Source organism: Moschus berezovskii, chromosome 4 (assembly GCF_049115385.1).
Source record: "Moschus berezovskii isolate FMDL1 chromosome 4, NW_MosBer_1.0, whole genome shotgun sequence".
NCBI lineage: Eukaryota > Metazoa > Chordata > Mammalia > Artiodactyla > Moschidae > Moschus > Moschus berezovskii.
Genome location: NC_142463.1, coordinates 51,329,392 through 51,354,929, shown reverse-complemented (window position 1 = coordinate 51,354,929; position 25,538 = coordinate 51,329,392). Strand labels below are relative to the sequence as shown.

The window sequence follows — 25,538 nt, the reverse complement described above, 5'->3', positions numbered from 1 at the left end:
ATGTCACCACTGGTTTTTCAGGTTCACATGCATCTGATTTTAGTTTCCACATACTCTTTTCAGAGGATATTTAAATAATTTGACTGTGACAAGCCAAACTGTTTTGAGACCTCATTGAAAGTCAAATGAAAACATTAATCAAATGCAAAAATATTCCAGTCAGGCATAGAAGTGCTTCAGGTTAGAAAATAAAATGTTGCCTATGAGAAGGAAAATCAATCAATTTAGAAAAAGGAGGTATTGGTTCAAATCTAGATGGTCAGTAGTGACTAGAAATCACTAGAACTTCAGGGGATGGTATTTTTCTTAAGAATCATCAGACAGTTTTTAGTTCTTTGTTTGGCTAACTTTTCACCTGTGTAAATTAGAAAATCAGAGCAGTCAAACAGCCGATTACATTTTCTTTTCTTACTGTCTTCACTGTTTTTTTGGATAAGCTTTAGCGACTAGCGTGTGAATAATTATCTACAGCACAAAACAGCTAGGTAAGTGACCTGTGGGATAGCAGTCTTAATTGAGCACAGGAATGACTTTCATATTATTAAATGCTACTGAATTGTTCAATATTAACTAAAAACTACCCTCTCATTTTCTGCTATGAATTCTATAAACTACACCTCACTCGGTAAGGCAATCTTTCAAACACTGCTTTGCTGTTCAGTCAGGGCTGCTCCTGGTTTGAGGGACTATATGACTATATATCTCCATGTATTATACTATATGAGTATATAGTATGGGGAGTAACCTTAGTCTGTCACTTACTAACTGTATCACCTTCATAATTCACTTACTCTCTTTAAGCGTTTCTGTAACATATTTTTTAAAAAGCTATCAGAGTATTTAATAAGCTAATATCTAGAAACACTGAGCTCAGTGCCTGGCACAAAGAAACATTAATATATGATATTCTCATATACCTTTAAATGTTATTAATTCATTCATGCAATTGATAAATATGATTTGAATTTCTATTAGGACCCATTCACTGTGCTAGGATGGCAAAGAATCCACCAGCAATGTGGGAGACCTGGGTTCGATCCCTGGGTTGGGAAGATGCCCTGGAGGAGGGCATGGCACTCTAGTATTCTTGCCTGAAGAATCCCCTTGGACAGAGAAGCCTGGCAGGCTACAGTCCATAGGGCAGCAAAGTGTTGGACATGACCGAGTGACTAAGCACAGCACAACACTGTGAGAAGCATTTGGGAATAAAATGGTATAAAATCCACAGCCCCTGTCCTGAGTGTGTGCCAGAAAAGGTATTGAAATACATGAGTAATTTTAAGAGTGCTCTCCTGAGATAAGTAGGATGTGCTGGGGGAACACCTAGGAGTGCTTCCTGGAAGAAGGAGCAGGAATTAGACAGGAGAAAGGTGTTACTGAAGGAGGTGAGAGAAGGGGCACTAAGAAGAAGAAAGGAAGCAGGTTTGGGCAGGGGTGGGTATTTTCATCAGAACAAATAGCATGTGTTAACTCCTATTTTAAGTCCTATATTTAAGAGCATATAGATGCAATTCAACTGACAAGCCAAAAAAAGAGAAAACCCCAAACAAAAAAACAAAACAAGAAAAAAACCCTAAAACAAAATAAAATAATAAAAATAAATCCCCAAACTTTTGTTTTCTTTCTACTACTTACAATTCTGGGGAAGAAGCTTAGTAAAAAGGAACTCTTTAGCCTCATATTTAGGAAGCAAAAAAAAAAAACAAAAACAATTTTTGTCAATCCCAGTAGAAGTTAATAAAAGTTCAATGCTAAAATGTCTGCCCTAAAGGCCAACCATATCTCAATAGAAGGAAACTCAGAATATCTTTCTCATTCTTTGTATGAAATGGGAAAAAAGAAATTAAAGAAAGAGAAAGAATTAGAGGAAGGGTGTAATCAATTCTTTCCTTTACAAATCCCAGCAATTCAGGAGGCCTGCCAGCGGCTAAATCTTTCTGGGACCACAGACAGGAAAAAGCCTATTAAAATGTGCTCCGTTCCCAAAGAAAGGGGTCACTCAAGATCCTCAGACCCTTAACTCTGAATAGATTTAATGAAAGCCAACTGCTATTTTAAGAATTTAGAAGGGGATTTCCCTCCCCAAAGAAAAGAAGCAAGACATCATCAATGCTCTAACACTGTTTCATCTATGGCACTAGGCATGCTTTTCACTTACTTTCTGTAGGTTGTTAAAGCCGTTAAAAGAGGGTTTAGTGACTGAGAATACAGTTCTTCGCATACAAGGCTTAAAATATAATTGATACAAAGACCATCCCTCCAGGATTAAAGAGTTCTAATCATTCTGTGAGGCTCATGTGCTCTTTTCTCCATGCTGGTCAAGGTAAAAGTAAGCCTTTCAGAAAAGGAGTATGTTGTCTCCCATACTATTTATTAACTACAACAGCTTTCACCTTTGGTGGGAGGAAGATAATTCAGACTACTCTACAAATAGTAGAGATCCAGCAGTTGGATGCAAAATGAGTCTTCCTCTGAGACTTTCTGGCAACACAGTACCATATGATTAATAAAATGTTATACTGATTTTTCTTGTAGAGTATTTCTCTAAAGTACTCCATGTACACCCCTATTAACTGCAAAGATATCTCTGTGAACAGGTAGACACAGACATCATTATCTTCATTTGCAAATGAGGAACCTGAGGCAGAAAGAAGTCAAATGACATAACAAGGGTGACACGATGAGAACAGAAATAGAAATGAGAAAAATGATGGTCTTCTGGGAATCAAGAGGGTGTGATAGGATGATTTTTTTCCTTTTCTTTTTCAACTGAAGGAAGAGCAGAGGCAACCTTCTCAATGTTAACTTTGAAAATATTCTCCCCTTCTCCTTAGAGTGAGAAGGACAGTGTGCACGGAAGGAAAGATGCATACCTACCTAGATGCCCCACTCCATACAGCCTCTGCAAAATCAGGGTTTTTCCTACTTGACCTTTTTACCTGCAAGAACTCTGGGATGTGCCTTCCCCATTTCTTATATTGTGCTCCCAAGTGATGATTGCTGAATGACTGAATGGCAGGTGTTTAAGCTGTATGTTTAAGTTGGGTGAATGAGCCCTAGGATCACTGAGAAGGGTATTGGATAATCAAATAACCCTGTCAACCCTTAGCTATGTTTTTATCCAAATTCTGTTCTACATCTGCATCAACCTAATGTGACAGACTGAATCCCTGCTGCAAGTTTGAACCAGGAAGGGATAGAGAGGTCTCAACGAAGGAAGCAATATGGGATGAGAATTCCCTGGCCCTGTCTTTACATATATAAACAGTTGTTATTTAGTAGCTGAGTCATGTCTGACTCTTTTGCAACTCCATGGACTGTAGCCTGCTGGGCTCCTCTGTCCAGGCAAGATTACTGGATTGGGTTGCCATTTTCTTCTCCATATATAAAGAGATCTACAAACAATCCAGTCACCTCTTACATCTTTCTTACAAGAAGAAACAAGGCATCTGAGATGTCGTAAACAAAATTTGTGGTACTATAATAAAAAAGGGAGCCAGGTCTTTAGAAACATTTAATTCAGTAAAGAAATTTGGGCATTCAAGAATATTAAGTAGTGAAAATATTCCTTCAGAAGAAATAAATAAGAAAAATAATGACAATATTATCTAATGTGTTTTCTCATTAAAACCCAGTAAGATAGGTATATCATTGTCATCCTGCAAACTGGAAAACTGTTATTTAAACAAATTGCAGAAGGACACAGGTAAGATGTAACAGAGTTGGTACTTGAACCTGTACAGTCTGGTTTTGTGGCCTGAAATCTCAATTACTTCATCCTGTAGCCTTCTAATAGGGTGGTAACTCACAGCAATACAGATTCTCAGAACTGTCCATGCTGCAAGCTCAAAAGAAGACTAATATTACTGGAAAAGTTGCTTTCTCACAAGTCTAACAAGGAGGATTTTGAGATAGAAAATATTGAACAAGGCAAGAACATTTATGATTTTCTGCATCTCTTTTTCTAGATCAAATTCAAGGTAGAGTTATTGGAAATTCAATCAATGGAAAAATAAATATCCACCTATTAAGATTGTTCCTCATTTATTAGCTAGAAATTCTGGTTGTGGGCCCTGAATCAGGTTGATCTCTGTTAAACTCCAGGATCTTAAGAATACAACCACATGAATGAATCTCAGCAAACAAAGGTTGCAAATGATGAACTGAGAAATAGATCACCACAAGGCGGCATTAATATTATTGAAGGGTTAGCTGCTTAGGAAATCGACAAGGTGCCAAGAGGGGCACTCAAAGTGCCTCCCAAGAAATGAGAGCGGAGGAGAAAGGAGACTGACCAGAGAAAAGCCTTTGTTGACATTTTCAAAAGCTAACTTTATACAGGCCATATCCCCGAAGGATGGAAAATGGCAATGTGAGGAGCCAGCAACACTAAAAAATTGCAGGCCACTAAGTTCACTGCCTGGAACAGGGAAGCACTGGAAAGGTTTTGTCAGGTCAAGAGGGGTACTGCTTTTCCTCCAAGCTCCAACCTAGATGAGAGAAAGTAACCCTGCCCCAGGCTCTCTTACTTTGGGAATTCCCAAGGTATGGCTGTGTATTGAGCAAAGAGGCAGTGGACTGAACCAGTTCACCACAAAAAGCACTGATGTAAGAAAGCCTGAGGCCAGGTTTCATGTGGGGCAATAGTATTTTTATGTCAAACCAAAAGTGAATTTTGGTATCACAGAATTTCTGTTTTTGGCCAAACCATGACCTTCTATGTTCTCTTTACACATACATTATTTTGGGTGCACACATAATCTTGTGTAATGTATCACATGGTGTAGGGTGGCTTAGATTCTACCTCTATGATGTGAGATTCAGGGTTGTGTCTAACTGGGAGGACCAAGGCAAAGATTCTGATGGAAGTTACAGTGAAAGATGGCAGGTTCCACCAGGTTTGTGTTAGCAATATGATAATGTGGGCAGAAGAAACAGAGCTTTCCTCTGATTTAAATATACCTGCTTTAGTTTAAAGGAAGTATGTGTCTGAGGGAATTTACTTAATGGGGTGTTAAGTACGAACACTATTTTTAGAATTAGTAGATGCAGCCAAAATTAAATGAGAGGTTCTAATGGAGGCAGCTGAGAGAGGAAGAAAATTTTAACTGGGCCTCTGAGGAAACTTTCTATTTCCATTGGAGTACAAAGAAAGGACAACTCAGGATTAAGGGATATTATAGGATCGAGTAGGGGAGGGGGGGACTGCTAATTTGATTCAGGATGAGGAACCAAAATGAAACGTGCTGAGAATGTTTGGGACACAGCTGACCCTCTGGGAACTGTGAGAATCCGGTAAGAGGGCAGGGCTAGATCTACTATCAGAGAAGAGGAGGATGAACTGGCTGATGAATTTTATTTAAATAACAGGTAGAGAGTCAGAGGAAACTGTCTGCTTCTTCTGGAGGTTCATGGAGCTGAGGACAGGCAGACTGACTTTAAACATGTCAGAAATGGGAATGGAAAATGTGACTGAATATCAACTCTTGAGTGAAGCTCAGACATAGGATCAATTTGTAGAATTAAATGTTTGAGGAACCCTTTCATATGAATATGGTATAAGGTTCTCTGAATACCATGATCAGAGCCTGTGTTTTAATTTTCACTTTTAAAGAAAATGTGTGTGTGTTTTCATTGACATGGAGCGAATGGAATCGTGAGATGTTTTTGAATTTATATAGCCTAGTTCATACTGTTATATCTTTCTACAGTACATGTTTTTACTCTTGAACCATGTTTTGGTTCAGGGACAAGTTCCACCATTTCCAAAGCTATTCTTATATTTTCAATGTAACAAAGTGAATGAAAATTATTTTAAAATTAATTTATATATAATATGCTTTACTGCGTAGTTTTCACTACATTTCCCAGTTAGTGGTATTAGTTTATACATTGTGCAAATATGTTTATAGACTAAAAATATTTAGTATGCAGTTAACATTATGTTTGTGCAACTAGTTCATGCCAATCTAGACCACCTTTCTACCCAAACCCTAGTACCTGTTATCACTAGTGCAAAGAAGGTGAGTGTAATCTAGACTGCTGGCTGTCTACTAAAACTCATTTCCTCTTCTGGGCAGACAGCTGGACTACGTTTCTAAGAACTCCTGGCAGTCAAGCAGGGCTATTTGATTGAGCTGTGGCCAATAACATGTGACTGAAAGTGATATATGTGGCTCTAATGCCTGGTCTGTAAAACATTTCATGCACATCTCACATATTCTTGTTCCATTGATGCTCACTGGAATGGAGCTGAAAACGAAGAAGACCCCGGACACCACATGTTGAAAATGGGTCCTGAACAACCACATGGATATGGGACAACCCCAATAACCTATTCATTCACACAATCATGATATAGACTTCTATTGTTTTTGAACCATTATGCATTTTGAGGTCTATTATTGCAGTAGATAACCTACCCAATGTAGACAACCTACTCAAATAAATCCAAAGTTCATCTTGGAAAGCTGTATAGTTTAGAATTTTTCCTCATTACTCAGAGTAGTAATGAAATTGAAACAGATTGTACCTGATTACTTAACTGATAGATGAATAGATAAAGAAGTTGTGGTACATGTATGCAATGGAATATTATCAGTGATAAAAAGAAACAAATTTGCATCAGTTGTAGTGAGGTGGATGAACCTAGAGCCTATTAAACAGAGTAAAGTCAGAAAGAGAAAAACAAATATTATATATTAACATATATATGGAATCTATAAGAATGGTACTGATGAACCTATTAGAAGGGCAGGAATAGAGATGCAGATGTAGAAACAGACTTAAGGACACAATGGGGGAAGGGGAGGGTAAGACGAGAGAGCAGCACTCATATATGCACACTACCATGTGTAAAATAAATATCTAATGGGAAGCAGCTGTAGAGCATTCAGAGCTCAGCTTGGTGCTCTGTGATGGCCTAGAGGGCTGGGATGGGGAAGAGGTGAGAGGAAGGCTCAAAGGGGAGAGGATATATTTATACTTCTGGCAGATTGACATTGTTGTATAGGAGAAACTAGCACAACATTGTAAAGCAATTATCTTCTAATTAAAAATAATTAAAAAATACTTTTGAAAATCTTGTGTCACCTTACAAATTTGGATATAGACACTTCACAACTACAGGCACCCCTTAAGCCCTTAGGCCTTAAGCCCTAAGCTCCAAGGTACCCCTTGCATGTAATGAATTAATTTTCCTTCTATAAATCCCAACTGGTGACAGCTATGTCTCGTCCTTAAACTGAGAAAAATATCTCTCAAATTATTTTCCTCAGGGCTTAATTTCCTCAAAACTGCAGATGATAAAGAATGGAAGCATCACAAAAACATAAAAATGTGCATGCTTATTTGTGCACTGATATATAATATTAACATACACATTTATGCAAATCTTTATGTATGTGTATATTAATTTATTATATGTAGGTCTGTATTCTTCCAGGGTTTTATAGCCTTGAATACCTATATGAACTGTGTACATAGAAATTGTCCAAAATCGAAACTCTTACTTCTTTTTGGCTACTGGTGAAGATTCTACACTCCTGGGAACTTTCTGATATTAACTATGAATTAGAAATTAGATGCTCTAGAATGCATTAGTATACACAGCACAATTCCCATGATTAACTGCTGGATCTTGGAACTCACTCTGTAGCAAAGGCATCATAAGTATGTGGATCTGTCTTTGGCATTGGTTGTTGGATGAGTGAATGAATGAATGATTATACTGTATTTGGGGCAATGATTCACAAACTATTTAGAATTACACTGTAACTTGATTCCCCAATATTCCTACTCCAGCCTGGCAGTGGAGAAGGATGGCATTGTATAGCAAATGGTTAAGAGAAGTAACTGGTATTAGACTAGAAGGTAGTTCTCATTGCTGCCTGCATGTTTGAATTGCTCACAGTGTTCTCTGAAAATATGACACTTGGGCATAGACCCTGAGATTCTGATTATAGCAGCATCAGAGTTTTCTTGAACTTTTCCTACAAATTCTAGTGTTAGTCACTCAGTCATGTCCAACTTTTTGCAACCCATAGACTGTAGCCCATCCAGCTCCTTTGTCCATGAAATTCTCCAGGCAAGAATACTGGAGTGGGTTGCCATTCCCTTCTCCAGGGAATCTTTCCTACCCAGGGATCGAACCCAGGTCTCTTGCATTTCGGGAAGATCCTTTACTGTCTGAGCCACCAGGAAATGTGCAGCCAAATTTTAGAACCACTCCAACTAAAACAACATTTTCTTTCTTTGCTTGATTATAAGAATTATATGGTAATCTTTTTTAAAGTATCGGTTCTCAAGTCAATTTAGGATATTCTCAATCTGTGCCTTCAGAAGGGGGTTTCTGAATTTGTTTTTTAAATGAGGGCCTGTAGATGATACTTATGACAGGGAAATGCTGGGAAATAATACTTAGGCTCTAAACTCTGCTGGAAAAGGGCTATTGGTCCTTCATTCTCAGCCATTCTTACAGGCATTGCATAGACTCTGGCTCATATCAGTCATTCAAATACTGGATATTAATTAATTAATTACCTTAATTTTTAAGTCCAAGTAAATGAAAAACTTTTTGACAAAATTAAAAATGCCACTTGTGATTGGTTTTTTACTAGAGATTTACACAAGTGAATTGTGAAAAATTGTGAAAAAAAATTTCATGAGTTTTAAGGGTTCGCTTTTAAGATTTACTGTAAATACTGAAGTGTAATCAACTAATTGGCCTACATTCAAGTATTCAGAATTCTCTGCAAGATGGTACCTGCCAGTGAATGTTAAATTCTATTTGAATAGTCACTTATTAGAAAAGTCACAAGTGAATGGACTAGCTAAGAGTGAACTCTATAATTCAGGTTAATCAAGGAATACAATTGTACCTAATAGGTGATTAGAAAAACAATAATTCGTTAATGTGTACTTAATTACTGTGTTTTTTTTAATGCATGGTTTTTATATTTTTTATTCAACTGAAAGGCAAATGCATACGTCAACTTAAAATAATTATTAAAAATTATAGTCAATATTTTCTTAATACTTTATGAAATCTTCACTAGTTAAATCCATTTTCAAAATTAAAATTCTTTTACTAGTGCTGTCATTTTAAATTATCAGTCATTTGCCATCAGCAAGTTGGCTGTTTTTAAATCATCTCTAATTATTTTTCTTTGTAGTCATTCGAATAAGCTGACACTCAAAAATGTCCTCATATCTAGACCTACAGCCCCAATTAGTTAGTTGTGTTGTATAAGAATATATATCCATATAAATGAGAATATTGGGGAGCGTCTTTCCATCCTCACAAAGGAACATATAAGGGATGAACTGCAATAACTGACGTCTCTATAGTGTTTCACAGTTCACAGGGCTTCCCAGGTGGTGCTAGTGGTAATACAAGAGGCTTTCATTTATATCGCTCTTGGGAGTGTCATGGCCACTCTGCTGGAAACGTCACTATTTTGTTGGTTACAGTGTTGTTATACTATATACAAGCTCTGGGAATTGGTGATGGACAGAGAAGCCTGACACGCTGCAGTCCATGGGGTTGCAAAGAGTCGGACACAACTAAGTGACTAAATTGAACTGATACTATATAATTATATAGGGGAAAGACCATTTATTTGATGTTTGCAGTGATGTTTGGTTTCAACATCAAAAAATTTGGAAAATGTATTTTTCCAAGAAAACATACTACTTGTATAAAGTAAAAACATTAAAATGTGTAGCTGTAAACCATATTTTTCAAGCTCCAATGCCACAAAGTGAATATATAAATTGGACCAGATATAAAATGGTAAGTTGGTAGGTGGTAGGATCCATGATAAATTGAAAAGTACATTCTTGCCTAGAGCTACACATTTTAAAATATTTAAACACTGCAGATGGTGACTGCAGCCATGAAATCAGAAGATGATTGCTTCTTAGCAGGAAATCTATGACAAACCCAGACAGTGTGTTGAAGAGTAGAGACATCACTCTGCCAACAAAGGTCTGTATAGTAAAGGCTATGGTCTTCTCAGTGGTCACGTATGGTTGTGAGAGCTGGACCATAAAGAAGGTAGAACGCCAAAGAATTGCTCCCTTTGAACTGTGGTGCTGGAGAAGACTTCTGAGAGTCCCTTGGACAGCAAGGAGATCCAGCCAGTCAATCTTAGGGGAAATCAGCCCTGAATGCTCATTGAAAGGACTGATGTGGAAGCTGAAGCTCCAGTATTTTGGCCACGTGATGGGAAGAGCTGACTCACTGGAAAAGTCCCTGATGCTGGGAAAGATTGAGGGCAGAAGGAGGAGAGGGTGTCAGAGGATGAGGTGGCTGGATGACACCACCAATGCAATGGACATGAACTTGGGCAAACTCTGGGAGATGGTGAGGGACAGGGAGGCCTTGGTGTGCTGCAGTCCATGGGGTCGCAAAGAGTCAGACAACTGGGTGCCTGAACAACAACAGTGAACACTATGGGACAAAGAAAACATCCGTGTGCCTCACATGCAACCTCTGCTCCGTGCTTGCAGAACATGGGGTACAGAAGAAGAAGTAAAGCAGAAATAAAGAAGCACAAGGAGATGACATGAGAAGTGATTGGGGTCACAGGAATTTAGGCTACAGGACTGAGGTACAAAGAGCAAGGTTGATAAATATGGCTGATGCTCATCCAACATCACCAGCTTCTTTCTTTCTCTCTGTACTGACTTGGTTTTGTTGTTGTTGGGACAGCACAATATGTCTATAAGGATGTGGCTCTGGGCATAATGCCTCTGGCTGCTGCTAAGTCGCTTCAGTTGTGTCCGACTCTGTGCGACCCCATAGATGGAAGCCCACCAGGCTCCCCCGTCCCTGGGATTCTCCAGGCAAGAACACTGGAGTGGGTTGTCATTTCCTTCAATGCATGAAAGTGAAAAGTGAAAGTAAAGGTGCTCAGTTGTATCTGACTCTTCGCGACCCCATGGACTGCAGCCTACCAGGCTCCTCTGTCCATGGGATTTTCCAGGCAAGAGTACTGGAGTGGGGTGCCATTGCCTTCTCCGTCTGGGCATAATACCTTCAGTCAATTTCCTTACAGTAAAATGACATAATAATAATTATATTGTAGAATTGCTAAGAAATTAAATGAAAATATACATGACAAAGGCACAGCAGAGCTTTTTCACATTGTAAATACTAAATAAATTATTATAATCACTGGAAAGAACTACCTCCTTAAGCACTCCTTGAATTTCTAATATATTCTGAAAATTGAAAATAACATTCAGATTTATATGGTAAGAAACTTACAAGGGAAAAGGCAAAGTTTTTTTCTTTCACTCAAATAAATCAATAACCATGAAACCAAAGATATAAGTTTCCCCTCTGTGTAGGTTGATCTGTAACCACAAACATCTTTCCTTTAGAACTATAAAAGGTACTGGGCAAGTTATTTGGACTCTGTCTACAAGTAGTCATACTTGTACCAAGTAGATCACTGCTTTCTGAAATGATGTTCACAGAAATGCCTCAGGAATTTGGTTCAGTTAGAAATGCATTGACTGAACAGCACTGTGTGAGACACTATGCTCAGTTTTGTAAATCTGAGATGAAGAGAGCAGGGTTGCTGATCCTGAAGCCCTGACCTGCCCAGAATAGAGAAGAGAAACATGAAAGGTTATTTCAATACAAATGCAATGCCTGAGTTCTTCACTCTGTTTTATATATCTTTTCTTCCACCTATTTCAGTGGGAGGGGATCTGTAAGCATTGTCCAAATGCAAGGATTAGTATGTTACGAAAAGACTGAGGGAAGATACATGCCTAGCCTTCAAAGTCTAGTTTTAGCTCTATATCCTCCAGGAAATTTTCCATTCTATGGTGATTTTTAATTTACTAAAAATCCTTTGAAAATGACTGATTAACCGTTCCCCATTAAATGGCAATTAATTTGCTTCCTGAGCATATGTTTTATGTACCTAACCGGATTGTAGTAAGCCCTCTGAGGAGAGGACTGTTTTGGGCAGTATGCATGCTACATAAACCTGAAAAGCTGAATGTCTTATTGTCACTAGACTAAGAGCTAGACTAGACAGACAGACCTTTGTTGGCAAAGCAGAGACATTACTTTGCTGACAAAGGTCCATCTAGTCAAAGCTATGGTTTTTCCAATAGTCCTGTATGAATGTGACAGTTGGACTATAAAGAAAGTTGAGTGCTGAAGAATTGATTCTTTTGAACTGTGGTGTTGGAGAAGACTCTTGAGAGTCCCTTGGACTGCAAGGAGATCAAATGAGTTAATCCTAAAGGAAATCATTCCTGAATATTCATTGGAAGGACTGATGCTGAAGTTGAAACTCCAATACTTTGACCACCTGATGCGAAGAACTGACCCACTGGAAAAGACTCGCATGCTGGGAACGATTGAACTCAGGATGAGAAGGGGACAACAGAGGATGAGATGTTGGATGGTATCACTGACTCGATGGACATGAGTTTGAGCAAGTTCTGCGAGTTGGTGATGGACAGGGAAGCCTGTTTCATGGGGTCACAGAGTCGGACACGACTGAGTGACTGAACTGAACTAAACTGAGACTAAAGAGCAGTAGAAAAGAATGTCCACAAATAATAAATATAATAATCTGGTACTCTGTTATAGTGAAAGCTCCTATGAAACAGTGTTTCATAAGACATTTTGGTACAATTTAAGTATTTAGGTTAAAGACAGAAGTGGTAAATATAAACTTCTGTTATATAATAAATGTTCTACTGAAACTCTTAACCAACAACATTTATATTTTTGGTCCTGCTTTATTACCTGGTGGCAACAATTCACACTTACTCTCAGGGCAACAGAACACACATTCAACTGCCCCATAAATGAAGAGTTGCAGCCAGAGAAACCTCAGTGATCTTTCATTTGTTTTAATGACACATGGCAAAGGTGGTTGGGATGAAAAATAATATGCCTAAAACTCACAATCACCAGTTAGAATTTGATAATTTATCACCTAAATCTAAGTTTCCTAACTATTGCTGTGGTGCTAAGTTGCGTCAGTCATGTACGACTCTGTGTGACCCCATAGACGGCAGCCCGACAGGTTGCTCTGTCCCGAGGATTCTCCAGGCAAGAATACTGGAGTGGTTTGCCATTTCCTTCTCCAATGCATGAAAGTGGAAAGTGAAAGTGAAGTCGCTCAGTCATGTCCGACTCTTAGCGACCCCATGGACTGTAGCCTACCAGGCTCCTCCTTCCATGGGATTCTCCAGGCAAGAGTACTGGAGTGGTGTGCCATTGCCTTCTCCACCTACCAATAGCCACTGAAACCCATAGAAAAAATATGTTTATTAACATAAATATTTTTATTTTTTCTCTCTTTTTTTTTTATTGGAGGCTAATTATTTTACAATATTATATTGGTTGGTTTTGCCATACATTGACATGAACCTGCCCCGGGTGTACATGAGTTCCCCTTCCTGAACCCCCCTCCTCCCTTTATCCTCCCCTTCCTGAACCTCCCTCCTCCCTTTATCCTCCCTCTGGGTCATCCCCGCACACCAGCCTCAAGCATCCTGTAACATGCATCAACCCTGAACTGGTGATTCGTTTCAAAGAGAGGTAAAGAAAATAATGGGCTTCTCTGGGGCTTCAGATGGTAAAGAATCTGCCTACATGTGGCAAACTCAGGTTTGATCCTTGGGTTGGGGAGATCCCCTGGAGAAGGAAATGGCAGCCCACTTCAATATTCTTGCCTGGATAATTATACAGACAGAGGAACCTTGCAGGCTACAGTCCATAACATAACAAAGAGCTGGACACAACTGAGCTGCAAACACACAAAGAAAATAATAACAGGAAAGAAATTACTTTTATTTGAAAACTAGTAAATAATTATAAATATATTGTGTCCTATATATGTTTACTTCCAATATCTAAGATTCAGCCACTGCTCATATCTAATTTTATCGCTCCTATATTTCATATCTGTCTCTGCCTTTCATTTCCTCTGCCATTAGTGAAATTCTGCTTTTCATTACTTATCTAGATCACTGCAACAACTGCTTCACCAGTTTCTTAACTTTCTGCTCAAGCTGATCTTTTACAAAGATGCTGAATTAATCTTTCCATAATACAGTCCCAAATTTCTGACTCCTTGCTCAAATATTCTCAGTGCCTTCTTCTTGCTTTTAGAGCAAAGTCTAAACTGCTTTACTCTAGCATTTAATAATTTCTGTGCTCTTGTTTCAATTTATTTTTCTCTCCCAACAGTCCTCTTCATACATTACATAAACTAAATACATTTATACATTTCATCCACTGAAGTGAAACTATTCAGTATTCCTATACATGCCTTTAACTTTCTAACATCTATTTTTTTCACATCTTCCCTAAGCCTGGGATGCTCTTTCAAACTCTATCCATCCTTTAGAGTCAAGCTCAAATGTCACCTCTTCCATAAAGTTGTTTCTAAATTCTTCAAAAGTAATTTTTATTCTTCTTTCTGAAATTTTACAGAAAATATTTCCCTATCTCCTTAAAATAACTTATTGGTTTATACCTAAAGTATATTGAGTACTGGAGTCTATGACAGTTTTACCTGGCTCTGTTGTGCCAAGTAAAAAGGCTTCGAACATAGTAGATACCCAAGTAGTTGTTGAACAAATGACTGGCATAATTAATGAATATTTAGTAGTTTCAGAACTGTGGACTTTATATAAAGGGTCATACATGGGACCTCTTTGAACCTTATTGACAACCATAAAATAAACATATTGATTTTGAATAATCTGACTTGTTTCATAAACTAGTGATTTATCAGATTTTTCCACCTTTTCTCCTTAGCATCTCTGGGATTACAGAGAGATGGCCCAAGGAGATCCCTCTTTGGCAGTGAGAAATGAACAGTAGAGAAATGAATTCTCCACTGAAAAAGACTCTTATGCTGGGAGGGATTGGGGGCGGGAGGAGACGGGGATGACAGAGAATGAGATGGCTGGATGGCATCACCAGCTCGATGGACATGAGTTTGAGTGAACTCCAGGAGTTTGTGATGGACAGGGAGGCCTGGCGTTCTGTGATTCATGGGGTCGCAAAGAGTCGGACACAACTGAGTGACTGCACTGAACTGAACTGAACTGTACACTCAGCCTTCGACTAAAGCTGTTCCATTTTGTGTATCGGCCTCCCTGTAAGACTGTGCTTAGAGAAAGCATTCACTACTAAAACAAACAAACAAACAAAAAACCTTGGGATTCCACCACTGAGACACAATAATTCTCTATTTGTTTCAATTCTCCATTCCACATGAAAACATCTTCATGTGATAGTGAGGTAAAGGAGCTGCTGTGTTTTGTCTGAGTTTGTTCTTATAAGAAAAATACCAAAATGTTAGCACAAAAGTAGTATTCAAACAATTTTATATCAGGTCCTCCTACAATACCTAACTTTGCATGAGACATGACATTCTATAATGGTCATTGATCTCAATCCTTGATCTGACTCTAGTGGCTGAGCTAGCTAGCTGTTGAATTTTACAGATGTTATCATCTTTCTGGATATTTTTCATATATTTGAAAGACCCCTGAGAAGCAGTTATAGAGCTTTATATTTCTATAAAAGACAATGGTGCAAAATTCTGTTGCCGAGGCTAATGGTAGCCCATCCCCTCACCCACAGAGTAGAAAATTGTATTCCACAATAAATATAAAACGTATCTTCACTGAAATCTATCTTAGACTCTTGGTCAGTTACACAATTTCAGGTTCATTATTTAGGGGGAAAAATACCTGTTTAGGTCACGGTGAATAATTGGCTGTGTCAAGTTGTGAAGGTACTCCATACCTTTGGCAACATCTACTGCAATGATTAATTTTGACTGCAAATCAAGTATCCTAGAATTTAAAAATAGATTTAATGAGGATGAAATGGTCAAATCCAATACTACATCTTTTAAAAGAAATCAATATGTGTGTAATTTGTTATTCTGTACAATTTCAGTTCTTTTTTGCTTGATTGAAGGTTAAGCTAAAAACTCAACAAATGGGGAAAAAATAGCTTTTCTACACCTGATAATGCTTAACTATAGATCAAATCAGATACCAACCCCTCTTATTTAAACATTCAACTTGATTTTATAACATTTATAATATTACACTTAATTTCTTTATAATAACATAAAAAGGAAAACTAATCACTAAGTAAAAACCACATTCTAATTATCATATGCATAGATCTAGGAAGTGAATTCAAATTAGACTTGTACAAGATTATTCTTTCTTAAAACTTTTAAAAATAAATACTGTGACCCCTGGTAATTATTTTATTCTGAGCTTACACATATCTGCTTTCCTGGTACGTCAAATTTAGCATAATTATTCAGTTACTGATTTAAATTCCTTGAATTTGTTATCTTAAACTGGATTCTTGTTAAGAAAATATATGTCTTTCTATTCATTAAAAAATAATTATTGGGCATAAATTATTAGCCATCTTTAGAATGCCCCATTTCCTAGAACTCAGAGATTTCAGAAAGTAAAGGCTCATCTAAGCAGAAAGCATATGAAGTATTGTAACTGTAATTCCAATGACATGCAAAATGATAAATCAGTGACCATACCTCTTCTGTTCATGAAGGAGGGAGAATAGGGAACCCCCTGATATGTACTGAGTGACAATGGCAAACTGGCTGGGATCATTCAAGCAAGCACCCACAAATTGAATGATACATGGATGATTAAGCCGGCAGAGAATGGACACCTCTCGGCAAAACATATCCACATCTGACTTGGAGCAGTAGGTGTTGGCTCGGTAACTGGAAATGACAGCAACAGGAAGTCTTCAGTCACCAGATAAATCAACCAGGGGCTCACCATGCATATACTGCTCAACGTTTACTACTCAGATGCTGAAAGTTCTCATTTGCTTGCTTACCGTTTTATAGCCACTATTTTATTTCTGCATCGTCCTTTATACACTTTCCCAAAAGAACCTAAAATTGTGTAAGACAAACAAGTAAACACATGTTATCATATGGAGCTCATTAAACTAAAACAGACTAGTATTTTCTTAAGTTACCTGAGCCGATAATCTCATGGAACTCAATTTCTGAGAGCTGAAGATGGAAATGTGAAGGCAAGCCAGCCCTTAAGAGGAGAACATCTGCCTTCTCTGCAAACAGGAATTGTTATTTTACATTTTTTTAAAAAATAAACAGCAAACATGTAGAGGTTTAAACAAACATGCACATATATGCTTAACCAAAAACATCTTTCCCTAGTACCATTTAATTTTCCAATTGTAACTATTTGGACATACAAAAACCTTATCACAAATGATCCCCTATCCCTGTGCATTAAAAGCATGTTAGCTCTCTGCCTTTGCTACCTGACCTTTGTTATCAGGGCTGAGAGTTTATACCTGATTTGGCCAACAACTACTTGTCTGTATGATGTGGCAACTCTGTAATACATTTCACATCACATCATGATAAAGAGTCTTATCTGGTCAATCCCTTCAACTTGTCACAAAAAGCTTAGTCAGATAGCCATAAATTCAACCTTAAAGAGATGCCAATTAGGAAATAAGCATGTAAATCATTCAGAAGACACATTCAAACCCAGAAGTAATTTTTAAAAATTTCAAACTCTAAATAGTTCAATACAAATTTACAGTTGTATCTGTTTTACTTCCCTGGTTCAGTGGTATTAATTTCTGTGTGCAGTATACATTCAAAAGGTTCCCAAAGTATTACTTATTTGGGATCTCTTAAAAAATATTTTTTTTTTCAGTTTTTTCCCTGTGACAAACCTATTACCAATTCTTATGAAAGATATTAATAGTTACAACTTAACTTTCATTAAAAATACAGAAGTCTATGAGAATTTGATCTTCTTATAATATTCATATGGAATTTTCACTGTTATACCTTCATGAACTAAGAGGACATATGCAAAATAACAGCAGATGAGGTTAATCGTGGAAATAATGATCTGCTAATAATATTACTTATGCCTGCAAAATAGTCATTTGTAATATGTAAGACAAAATAGGAAGTTATAATATTTGAGGCAGTAATTACTCAGTAATAAAATATAACAATTGTCCCATATTAAAATACCTTTTGTCATGCTTTTAATCTTCCCCAAAGGAGATGGAACAGACACATAGGAGCCATCTAGAAATCAAATTATATTATAGAGTTAAAAGTAACAAATGATTTTTCCTACATAAAAGTTAAACATTATACAAAGAAGCACATAACAAAGGAAAACTTGCTAATAACACCAAGTGAGAGTGTAACTTAAGCCCAGGTCTTTCTCTGGATACTGAAACTGTATAGCAAGTATTTATTTAGAGTGTACATAAAATGATTAAAAATAAAAATACAAGGTCTAGCAGACTCCAGCAAATTTAATTTGTGTCTGCATATGAGTATTCTCTGTCCTGTCTTAATAGATTGCTGAAAGGGAAAATGAATGCTCAGCTTATCAGGCCTTCCTAGGCATGTACCAGCCTCATAAACACCCAGTCCAGGGGATGTATAACTTGGAGGAACTGCAAATGGGTGAGTTAGAAAGTAGCCTAAGTGGGGGCTTCTTTATTTTCAGCCTTACTCAGACATAAATTTTATTAAAATAAAGCTAATCTGATAAGCCTTCCTCCCAGACCCTAAAATGTTGCTAACAGAAACACAGGTTTACCTTTAGCCACAATATCACTACAATGAAAATTTAAAAAGAAAGAGGGTACCTCCTCCAGGCTGAGAATATTCATTACAGGGCAATTCATCCTGAGGTCTCTTATAATGTTTCAGAAGTGTGACAATTGCATCATGTCCTTTATGAAAAGACAAAGAAGGGCAAAGGGTCTTAATTCTTATTTGATCTGTTCAGCTCATCACCTAATTGCAAAATAACCAGAGATAGCTTGAAACAGGATGAATCTTAAGAAGTAATACATTGTGATAGGAATTGAGTGCTTTCATTCATGCATTCATTCAAAATAATTCATTAAGATGCCACTATCATTTTGTAACATACAAAAACATTGAATCACAAAGTCATACACATGAAACTAATATAATATTGTAAGTCAAGTACACTTCAACTAAAAAAAAAAAGACTGCTATATGTGAGGCACTATTTCAAGCACTATGTTGGGTATGGGGGATGCAATGAACAAGGCAACTGTGGTCCTACTATCAGGAAGTTTAATGTAATTGAACAAACAATAAGAATTATAGAATTTCTAAAAGAGTAAACATCAAGTGCAATGGGAGTATATAAAAAGATCATGATTAGAAGAGTGAAAAGTCTTTGGTAAACAGGAAGGAGAGATTTATTTGTTGTGACCGAGCAGTACATTTGACTGGCAAGTGCAGTATAACAGGGCATTAAGATAATTTCCATAGATTCCTGTGGCAGGAGACAGCTGGCTGCCTACCAATATTTGTAGTTCCTATTCACAGAGTGAATTTGTCACTGAGAATGGCTGCCCATCCACAGACAAAAACTCGGTATCCCCATTGCATCTAACTGGGGCTTTGTGACAAATACCCATCAAGTAAATATGAGCAAAAGTGATGTCATTTCCAGGTCTGGACTTTGAGAAATAAGTGAGTCTTGTCTTCTCTCCCTGTTTGCTAGCTGGATGTGGAGGGCTCTGAGACCATAAGGGAGGGGAGAAAGCAATCCACTGACCAGAAATGCCTACCCTGAACTGTAACATGACTGAGAAATAAATTTCTATTACATAATACCACCAAAATTCGGGAACTTGTTAATTGTACTATGAACTTAAAATTACAAAGAATAAAATGTCAAATGCTCCTTGAGTAGACAATTTTCAATAGAACTAAACTTTGATACTATTTTATGCTTTAACTGTGAAAATAATCTACTGTAGTTAATTTATACAAGAAGATAACAAAGTCAGCCTTAAAGACCCTGCCAAGAGACTTGTGAATTCCAACAGAACTCACTGTATAAAGGGCAAAATTTAGAAACTGAAAAAGTATAAGTGCTTATCTATCATGAAGGGTTCATAGTTAACATGACTTCAGATACATTTAGCTAGAATATAGAGAATATGCTGTGAATTGTGCCTGCTTATTAAATCCTCCCTTCAAAAAAAATTAAAATTAATAGAGTATGAAGGATCATGGGATGAAATGATTAAGATATTTATCAGCAACATTTCAGATCCAGATTCCTGAAGAAAGTAAAAAATAAAGTTGTAACTATGATTGTTTAAACTTGTAGAAAAACATATCTACAGTTAACAACTAGTTTCCATTATCTTATCAACTGTAGCAGATCAATGATTTTCTCAAATCATTGACACAGGTGAGGAGGGCATGGCAAACCACTTCAGTATTCTTGCCTGGAGAATGCCATGGACAGAGGAGCCTGGTGGGCTACAGTCCATGGGGTTGCAAAAGAGTCAGACACGACTGAAACAACTTAGCAGGCACGCATGCGTGATGAAATGATGGGAAACTAGTACCATCAATGTTCTTTTACCCGACTCTCATGTGCTCACAGTCAGGGAAACTGCAAAACATGAAAGACATACGCCAACAGGTAAATTTCTAAAGAGTCTACTAATCAGAAAGAAGAGATAAGGTAAAGAGCCCCAAATAGGAGAAAGCATGACATGTTCAGAAAATGAAAGATGGCCAGTTTGGTTGCAGCATCACGAGCAAGGATGAGCAGTCCACATTTAGCTGGAGAAGTAGATGAGTGCACATCATGTGGAGGAGTGCTTTTCAGACTTAATTGTGTGTACAAGAATCACCCGGAGGGCATGTTAAACCACAGATTCCTGAGCCCTACTCTCAGAGATTCTGATTGAAAACGTCTCTAGTAGGATCTGTGATTTGCTTTTCTAACAAAGTCCCAGGTGAGGTTGATCAGTAATCCACACTTTAATACTACTGATGTGGAGCTTTACAGCTTATAGGTGAGGATAAGGAGTCTGGATACTAACGCAGAGAAGACGGGAGACTGCTGGAAGATGTTAAATAATTGAAGGGCATGATTTGTTTTTACTTTTCAAAAATATCCTTGTTTACAGATTAGAGGTGGTGAGACTTCTTCATAAGGCTGTCGTAAAGATTAAGAGAGATAATAGATGTAATATGCCTAACAGTTCTAACACATAAATATGCCTTTTGGATTTTTTCACTGCTTTCTTGCCTTACTATTTTGCTTCAAGAATTGTAAATGAACTTGGAAACTCTTTTTTTGGAACTTCAGATAAATTTTCTAAATCAATCAGTTCAGTTCAGTCGCTCAGTTGTGTCTGATTCTTTGCGACCCCATAGTCTGTAGCACACCAGGCCTCCCTGTCCATCGCCAACTCCTGGAGTTTACTCAAACTCATGTCCATTGAGTCAGTGATGCCATCCAGCCATCTCATCCTCTGTCGTCCCCTTCTCCTCTCGCCTTCAATTTTTCCCAACATCAGGATCTTTTCAAATGAGTCAGTTCTTCGCATCAGGTGGTCAAAGTATTGGAGTTTCAGCTTCAGCATCAGTCCTTCCAATGAATATTCAATACCAGTATAAATACCAGTATATTCATTTTCTTTGCTGCTATTGTTAATTACCACAGATATAGTGGTTTAATTCAACTCTACTATGTTGTAGTTCTGAAGGTCAGAGTCCCACATGATTCTCACTGGGCTAAAATCAAGCTGTTGGCAGGCCTGCATTCCTCCTAGAGGCCCTAGGGAACATCAGTTTCCTTTTCTTTCCTTTTCCAGTTTCTGAAAGTGAAAGTGAAGTAGCTCAGTCGTGTCCGACTCTGCAACCCCGTGGACTGTAGCCTACCAGGCTCCTCCCTCCATGGGATTCTCCAGGCCAGAATACTGGAGTGGGTTGCCATTTCCTTCTCCAGGGGATTTTCCTGACCCAGGGATCAAAACCGGGTCTCCTGCATTGCAGGCAGACCTCTAGAGGCCACCAAAATTCCTCAGCTTGTGGCCCCCTTTCTATATCTTCAAAACCATCAACAGCTGGCTGAGTCCTTCTCACATCCTATCACTCTGGCTTCTGCATACATTTAAGGAGCCCGATGTTACATTAGGCCCATCTGGAAGATCCAGGTTTCTTTTCTCTTTCAAAGTCAGCTAGTCAGCAGCCTTAATTCCATCTGCAACCTTAATTCCCCTTTGCCACTTGCTACGTAAGGCAGCATGCTCACAGGTTCCAGGGAACAGGACCTCAGCATCTTTGGGGGCCATTGCTCTGCCTACCATGTGCTTATGTTTGCATGTTGGTACTGCTTTTCTTTCTTCTCCACTGCTAATGACCATTCGAGCCTCAGGCAAATTAGCAAAACCACCAAGAATTTCCCACAGAATTAAAGCACCCCTTCATCTATCCCACTGCTAGATTCTTAGGCTCTAAGGTTTTATCTGCTCCTACCCACACTATCTGATCCTATTTAAATAAGACCTGTGATACTTTTGAAACTGTTATTTTACTTAGTTTGATTTTTAAGTGTTTGGGACCAGGAAGAACAGAACAAATCAAAAACAAATCTTTTTCTTATTTCTGTTTTTCCTAAGAGAGGCTCCTTTGGGGAAAGAAAAGAACCCAAACCACAAGCACTTACCCAAGCACAACAAAGCTTAAATCACAGAGCCCACTGCCTCGCCAGTCCCAGCCCCTCTGTTGGAATGACAGTGACTGACAGCTGAGAGGGCCTCCTGCTTTCCCTAGTGAAGCAGAAAGCCACATCTTGAATCTTGAATGCCTGTGTGAGTCCGTGATCACACCCTTGATGTTACCTTTCATCTCAACAGCTCTCTTGGCTCCACTTGCTCTGAGCAGTTTTAATTTCCTGCCAGCACAGTGGCACAATTTGCTGGCATTTTCCTTAGGATGCTTTTCATCAAGAGCTTAATGAGTGCCTGGGTTCTGGCGGATGATAAGCACAAGGCTGCCAGGGAAATGCCAAGAGGCCCCCTTGGCTCTGGAAGGCATCTCTGCCTGATTTCCCACCTCCTGCTACATGTATAGGCAATTCTCCTTTGCTAGCATTGCTCTGACAAACTACCAGTGTATGCAAAGAAACCTGAAAATGACTACAGCCCAGTACCCTGATACTTGGCTGTGAGGGGTTAAGCAGAAAAAGGCCTTGATGGAACTCACTAAATGGACTTGTGAGACAAACTCCTGATAATGGACATACCCAGATAACCAAGGCACACTAATGGAACACATCCAGAGATAATCGAAGTTCTACTAATTAAATAAAATGTTTTCCCATATCTAAGAATTTACTATCTACATCCAAGTGTTTTACCCAAATAGGAGGTTGCTATGTTATTAGCCTAATGCAGTTATAATAATGATTTGCACTTTCAGACTATTACTCACGGGTGCCCTTGAGGGTTTTGGCATATGGGACTCTTCCCCGCTGGCTTGCAGTCACTTTCATTTCCAGCTCCCTGCTCTTCCAGTCCTGTCTTTATTCCCCAAGCACCGGGCTTCCCCTTTAATGTCTTCTTATGTTCCTTTATTCCTTACATTAGGAGTGATTTCCCCCATAACCCACCCCTCCAAAACTTTATGAATTGCTCTTTATTTTAAAACCTAAGTTACCCAGGGCGGATTCATGTCAATGTATGGCAAAACCAACCAATATATTAATGTAAGGTAATTTGCCTCCAATAAAATAAATTTAAAAAAAATAAATAAAACCTAAGTTGTCCTTTAAGGCTACAAGTCCATCCAAAGGGCTGGAATATGGACAATTTAGTATCTATATCGTGGCCACATACACAAAAGAGGATTTTAAATTATTCAAGAAAGGAAAGTACAAATTTTATTATTTCCCTATAAGGTTGTCTCTCAGTCCCTACCATTTCATCCTAGAAACAATGGATGTTTTTCACTGCTATGAGAAATTATTTTAAGAACACAGAAGAAAGCTTGCCATGAAAACCATTTTAAAAACTAGATCTAAAGATTAATGGTGAATGACACCAGTATTAAGACCTTCTCCCTGATTTTCCAACTGTGAGGCTCTGTGGGTCTGAGATTAAGTAGAAAACATAGAGATTTGATCTTGATAAAGAAGCCAAGAAATTCTTATTGATCTATGGACCACATGTCCGGGCCATCAAAACAACAGTTTGGACCTTCTTTATACCTGCCTCAAAAAATAGAACTCTCACAGCAATGATATAGATGGGACTATATTTTGCTATTCCCCCTAACATTCAGGTTAAAAACCCATTTTCCAGAAACACTGGAAAGTGAGATCAGAGGATGGCTCCTGATGTTTGTTGCCCTTCAATGGCTCATTTGCCTCCTGACAGTCCTGGTTCCTCACACTGGCAATAAAACCAGAGGGAACAAAAATTTCAGACTTGTGACATGTTCTTCTGACATAAACCCGAAAACTGATTTAATTTGATATTGTGAGACAGAGAGCACACTCCCTGCTTCCCCCATGATTCTTGTTCCTTAACAAGAATTCTTGTTCCTTGTTCACCGGGACCAGATAGAATGTCGCTAGTCTTCCTTCATCTTGAGATAAGACTCCACAAGGATGAATACTTTTGGCTAAAGAACATTTATACAAACCATTTAACATTCCTCTTTCCTCTTTTCCCTCCCTTTGCACTTTGCCTTTATTTCTCCTTCCTTTCTCTTCCACACATATTTATTGAGTGCCCATTAGAGACCAGCTCAAACAATATCTTTCCAGGGAAGCCCTCTGTGACTTTTTCATTTTAAATAGTGTCCTTGAACTTTTCACTTGCTGGCATGTTTCCTTTTTATTTCATTCTTAGCACTTATTATTATCTGATAGTTTCTATTTGTTATCCATATTATGACATGTCTCTTCTGCTAGAAATGCAAACTTCTTAAGTGCAGGGAGATATTATCTCTTTTGCTCACTATTTTACTTCAGTTCTGAGTATATTATCTATCACATAGTAGTTTTGTGACACAGATTTTTGAATGAATGAATGAAGCAAAGTACAAGAGTATAATGTTGAAACAGAAATGCCCTTTACTCTTGTAATGTTGTGTAGTAGAAAAACATATATATATATACTCACTGTAAATTTTGTGTATGTTGTATAGTATAAATATATATATATATACATCTTTTATATATTTTGTTTAGAATGCAAATATTTTGGTTTAGTTGCTAAGTCGTGTCCAACTCTTTTGCAATCCCATGGACCGCAGCCTGCCAGGCTCCCCTGTCCATAGGAATTCCCCAGGCAAAAATACTGGAGTGGGTTGCCATTTCCTTCTTCAGGGGTCTTTCTGACCCAGGGATCAAATCTGTGTCTCCTGCATTGGCAGGTGGATTCTTTAGGAAGGAAAGGTAGAAGATGCTGTGAGTGTGCATAATGATGTTATTTTACAATAGGCTGGAGGGGTCATGGAAGTGTTCCTTGAGGAAGTGTCTTTTAAGCTGAACTTGAAAGATAAGCATGAGTTATTAAGCAAAAAGGGAGAATAAAAGCATTCTAGCCAGAATAAAAGTTTTTGCAGTTCCAATGAGTAGAAAGAGGAAGTTTATTTAGAATATTCTTTAAAATCTTTTGC

General features: G+C 38.0%; 1 protein-coding gene across 3 annotated transcripts in view; it reads right to left on the bottom strand.

Annotated features, from left to right (window-relative positions):
* Window positions 1-25,538, bottom strand: part of TNNI3K (TNNI3 interacting kinase) — a 383,736-nt gene that overhangs the window by 192,428 nt on the left and 165,770 nt on the right. For all 3 annotated transcript variants that reach the window (XM_055402899.2, XM_088835391.1, XM_088835392.1), the window contains 6 exons: window positions 18,710-18,796; window positions 18,078-18,134; window positions 17,036-17,128; window positions 16,892-16,949; window positions 16,578-16,772; window positions 15,748-15,852 (listed from right to left, as the gene is read on the bottom strand). In XM_055402899.2, the coding sequence (XP_055258874.2) occupies window positions 15,748-15,852; window positions 16,578-16,772; window positions 16,892-16,949; window positions 17,036-17,128; window positions 18,078-18,134; window positions 18,710-18,796 (595 nt within the window). The remainder of the gene's footprint in view (window positions 1-15,747; window positions 15,853-16,577; window positions 16,773-16,891; window positions 16,950-17,035; window positions 17,129-18,077; window positions 18,135-18,709; window positions 18,797-25,538) is intronic.